At 43.3% G+C, this 3,910-nt stretch overlaps 1 protein-coding gene across 1 annotated transcript in view; it reads right to left on the bottom strand.

The window, feature by feature from the left end:
- LOC101851330 (fibrinogen C domain-containing protein 1-A) overlaps nucleotides 1-3,910 on the bottom strand; it is a 21,435-nt gene that overhangs the window by 2,454 nt on the left and 15,071 nt on the right. The window contains exons 5-6 of the mRNA XM_035968360.1: nucleotides 3,548-3,664; nucleotides 1,090-1,221 (exon numbers count right to left, since the gene is read on the bottom strand). Of these exons, the coding sequence (XP_035824253.1) occupies nucleotides 1,090-1,221; nucleotides 3,548-3,664 (249 nt within the window). The remainder of the gene's footprint in view (nucleotides 1-1,089; nucleotides 1,222-3,547; nucleotides 3,665-3,910) is intronic.

The following is a 3,910-nucleotide window of genomic DNA, read 5'->3' on the forward strand; positions in this document are numbered from 1 at the left end:
CTCTTCTTCTTCTTCTTCTTCTTCTTCTTCTTCTTCTTCTTCTTCTTCTTCTTCTTCTTCTTCTTCTTCTTCTTCTTCTTCTTCTTCTCCTCCTTTTCTTTGCATATTACTTATTAGTATCCCCTCGGATCTTCGGCTGTTACATGACCTATTTGTGTTGCAAGTGTCTAAAACTCTTACTAACTTAAAAAAAAAAGATTTTTGTGGAACACTCGGAGTAACGGAACGATAATCATATGGGTTTTACGTTACTTCTGAATACTCTGAGGTTATTTGGAATGTGGACGCTTCGATTTTATATTAATCTCCGATTGAACAAAACAACATGATTGTGTGAAGGCTCTTGAAAGCGCATGTTACCAATTATAGTTGTGGGAAAAAACGATGAAATTGTGTAGGATTAATGCCCCTATCAACACTGTTACGTTCTCTAAGAGGCGGGAACTCCGAGTTTAACGTCCATCTCCGAAAGGACCGAGCCAAGTGGAAAATTCGTGTAAAATGCCTTTCCCAAGGACACAACGTCGCACCCACCTGAGGCTCGAACCACTGAACCCGCAATCTCATTATTACGAGTCTGGTAGCCTGACCAATAGGCTATCGACGCCTTGTTACCAATAGTGAATAGGAATAATACCAAAAGTAATGAAAATAGTCGACACAAACTAATGTGAAATAAAACGAGGAAAGATATCAACAGCAATTAGGCCATTGGCGTGGACAACAGTAACCGGGCAGACACATTTTGGGACATTCTGTAGTACTAAATAATTATATTTGCTTGATGAAGCCCACGTGGGACGCTCAATGTTAAAAACAATCTGGAAACGACAAATTCAGTTTTTGAGACACCTCAATAGACATAAGGGTCTTGAACATCTAGCTCTCACTGGCAAAATTGAGGGCAAGCGAGGCAGGGGAAGGGCCAGAACAACCTACTTAGGGAACCTAAACAAATGGGTAATAGGGAAAGATCAGGGAAACGTAGCTTTTTTGAGAGCATCCGAGCAAAGGAATGAATGGAGAACCATGATTGCGGATGTCTGTCGCAGATCTGGCACTGGATGATGATGAATAAGTATATCATTGGAGTGGACTTGCCTGACTTGTCAGCTGGTGGATATTCTCTAGTCCGAGCCAGAAGTTCTCGGATAAGTCGCCGAACCCGTTCCGGTAATCCGCCCAGCCACGAAGAAAGTCTACGTCTCCCGAGATACGTCTCTGAAGACAGAAAAGAACATCATGCTTGGGTCTGGACATAAAAGAACATTATACTTGGGTCTGGACAGAAAAGAACATTATACTTGGGTCTGGACAGAAAAGAACATTATACCTGGGTCCGGACAGAAAAGAACCTTGTGCTTGGGTCCGAACATAAAAGAACATTATACTTGGGTATGGACATAAAAGAACATTATACTTGGGTCTGGACAGAAAAGAACATTATACTTGGGTCTAGCTGGACAGAAAAGAACATTATACTTGGGTCTGGACAGAAAATAACATTATGCTTGGGTCTGGACAGAAAATAACATTATGCTTGGGTCTGGACAGAAAAGAACATTATGCTTGGGTCCGGACAGAAAAGAACATTATGCTTGGGTCTGGAAATAAAAGAACATTGTGCTTGGGTCCGGACAGAAAAGAACATTATGCTTGGGTCCGGACAGAAAAGAACATTATGCTTGGGTCTGGACAGAAAAGAACATTGTGCTTGGGTCCAGACATAAAAGAACCTTGGGTCCGGAAATAAAAGAACATTATGCTTGGGTCTGGACAGAAAAGAACCTTGGGTCTGGACAGAAAAGAACATTATGCTTGGATCTGAGCGCTGTTATTGAGAAATATCTCTCTAGAAGTGTCATCTTTGACCCAAAGGTTGCGGTGTAATGATCCTCTCTCCTTCACGGCAGAGCTGCGGTTGCAAATTCTGCCATATTTAGGCCAGTCCATGTTTTTTTGTTGTCCGTCAGCATCTACACACTTTGAGATGTGCTTGTTCAGGGGACGGAGCGCTTATAGGGATGCCCCTTGTGCAGTGATGTCGGTCCTTCACACAAGTAAAGTAAAGTATTCTTTCTCGTCCCCTGACTCACCTGCCAGATATTCTTTCTAGCATCTCTTTCACAATGGTCACGTGTCGTTTTAAGAGGACAAAGTATTATATTTTCCAACTTTTTATTAGAATCACGGTCCTATCGGAGATGGACGTTAAACTAGGAGGTCCCGACCCTTAAATAACCTTATAGTGTTGATAGGGGCGTTAAACCCATACCCTTTACCATTTTTTTCTATTTGATTCAGCAGAGTGTGTCTTGTGTGGAGAATCGAGAAGTGTGTTAAACAACAATGCGTTATCTTCTGCAAGGAGAAGAAATGCCATTTTGTGTGAGATACAGTGTGTCAGATGCGGTGTGTCAGATACGATGTGTCAGATGCGGTGTGTCAGATGCGGTGTGTCAGATGCGGTGTGTCAGATGTGGTGTGTCAGATGCGGTGTGTCAGATGCGGTGTGTCAGATGTGGTGTGTCAGGTGCGGTGTGTCAGATGCGGTGTGTCAGATGCGGTGTGTCAGATGCGGTGTGTCAGATGCGGTATCGACTTTACGAACATGATCATCCTGCCTAACAGAATGTCCCGACTTTGTGGAGACACGCAGGAAATATTCGACATGTCGTTACCCTAGAATTATAAGTTCTATCAGATATTTTTGGCCGTTTTGAGTTACTAAGACCTTGAGAACAGAAACCCAATGTACTATCTGCTCAATCAAAATCGTAAGATTATTCGCAGTCGTTATTAAGGTAAGAAAAGCATTACGTTCGAAAAAGCTTGAAATGTTAAGAAACTAAATCTTTTTTTTAAACGTCAAATGTCTCAAACTGGATACTGAGCAGATAGAACTTTGCAATTCGGAGGTAGCGATGTACTCATCTGCAGAATTTGTTCTCCTCCAGTGATCCGATCAGAATTCTCGATGCAATGAAGGCCATTGGTCCTAACTGAAAGATGTAAATACAGTTATCTTAACATGTAAAACAATTGTTGCTTTTAAAACTGAATTAAACTTCTTCTTCAGTGGCGTCGGTAGCCTAGCGGCTAGGCTAACGGACTCGTAACCGTGAGATTGTGAGTTCGGGGGTTCGAGCCTCAGCTCGGTCCGACGTTGTGTCCTTGGGAAAGGCACTTTACACGAACTTCCCACTTGGCTCGGTCCTATAGGAGACGGACATTTAACTAGGAGGTCCTGCCCCTTAAGTAACCTAATAGTGTTGATAGGGGCGTTAAACCTATACCATTTTACCATTTTTTAACCTTCTTCTTGAATCCTTCCTCTTTTGTTTTTCTTACCTTGTGTTTCTTTACTTTGACCTATTCTCGCATGTCGGAGGCGAACAGACCGAACTACCATCTCCAGGCAAAACAAAAAAACACAAAAACCCCCCACCACAAACACGAAAAAGCAACGAACAAACAAAAAGAAAAATGCGGATATTTTCTGTTCTGGAGGACACGCGGCCTTGTAGTAACATACTGCTGACCTGACCTGTATCAAGATCCAGCCCCCGTTGTCAGTCTCAGTGTCGCAGACGACTTGTAGACCGCTCCTGAGAGTGATCAGTGGTCGAGGGCCCAAACCCTGGACGTCTGCGCAAAACCTGGGCTGGAGAAAAATCCACAGAGAAAGAATTGGGTGAACGGGTGGGGGAAATGGTTAACAGACGCCCGTCTCTGATATATCCATCCATCCATCCATCCATCCATCCATCCATCCATCCATCCATCCATCGATTCATCCATCCATCCCTCCCTCCATCCCTACATACATACATCCCTACATCCATCCATCCATCCATCCATCGATTCATCCATCCATCCATCCATCCATCCATCCATCCATCCATCCATC

This window comes from Aplysia californica, unplaced genomic scaffold, assembly GCF_000002075.1.
Source record: "Aplysia californica isolate F4 #8 unplaced genomic scaffold, AplCal3.0 scaffold00053, whole genome shotgun sequence".
NCBI lineage: Eukaryota > Metazoa > Mollusca > Gastropoda > Aplysiida > Aplysiidae > Aplysia > Aplysia californica.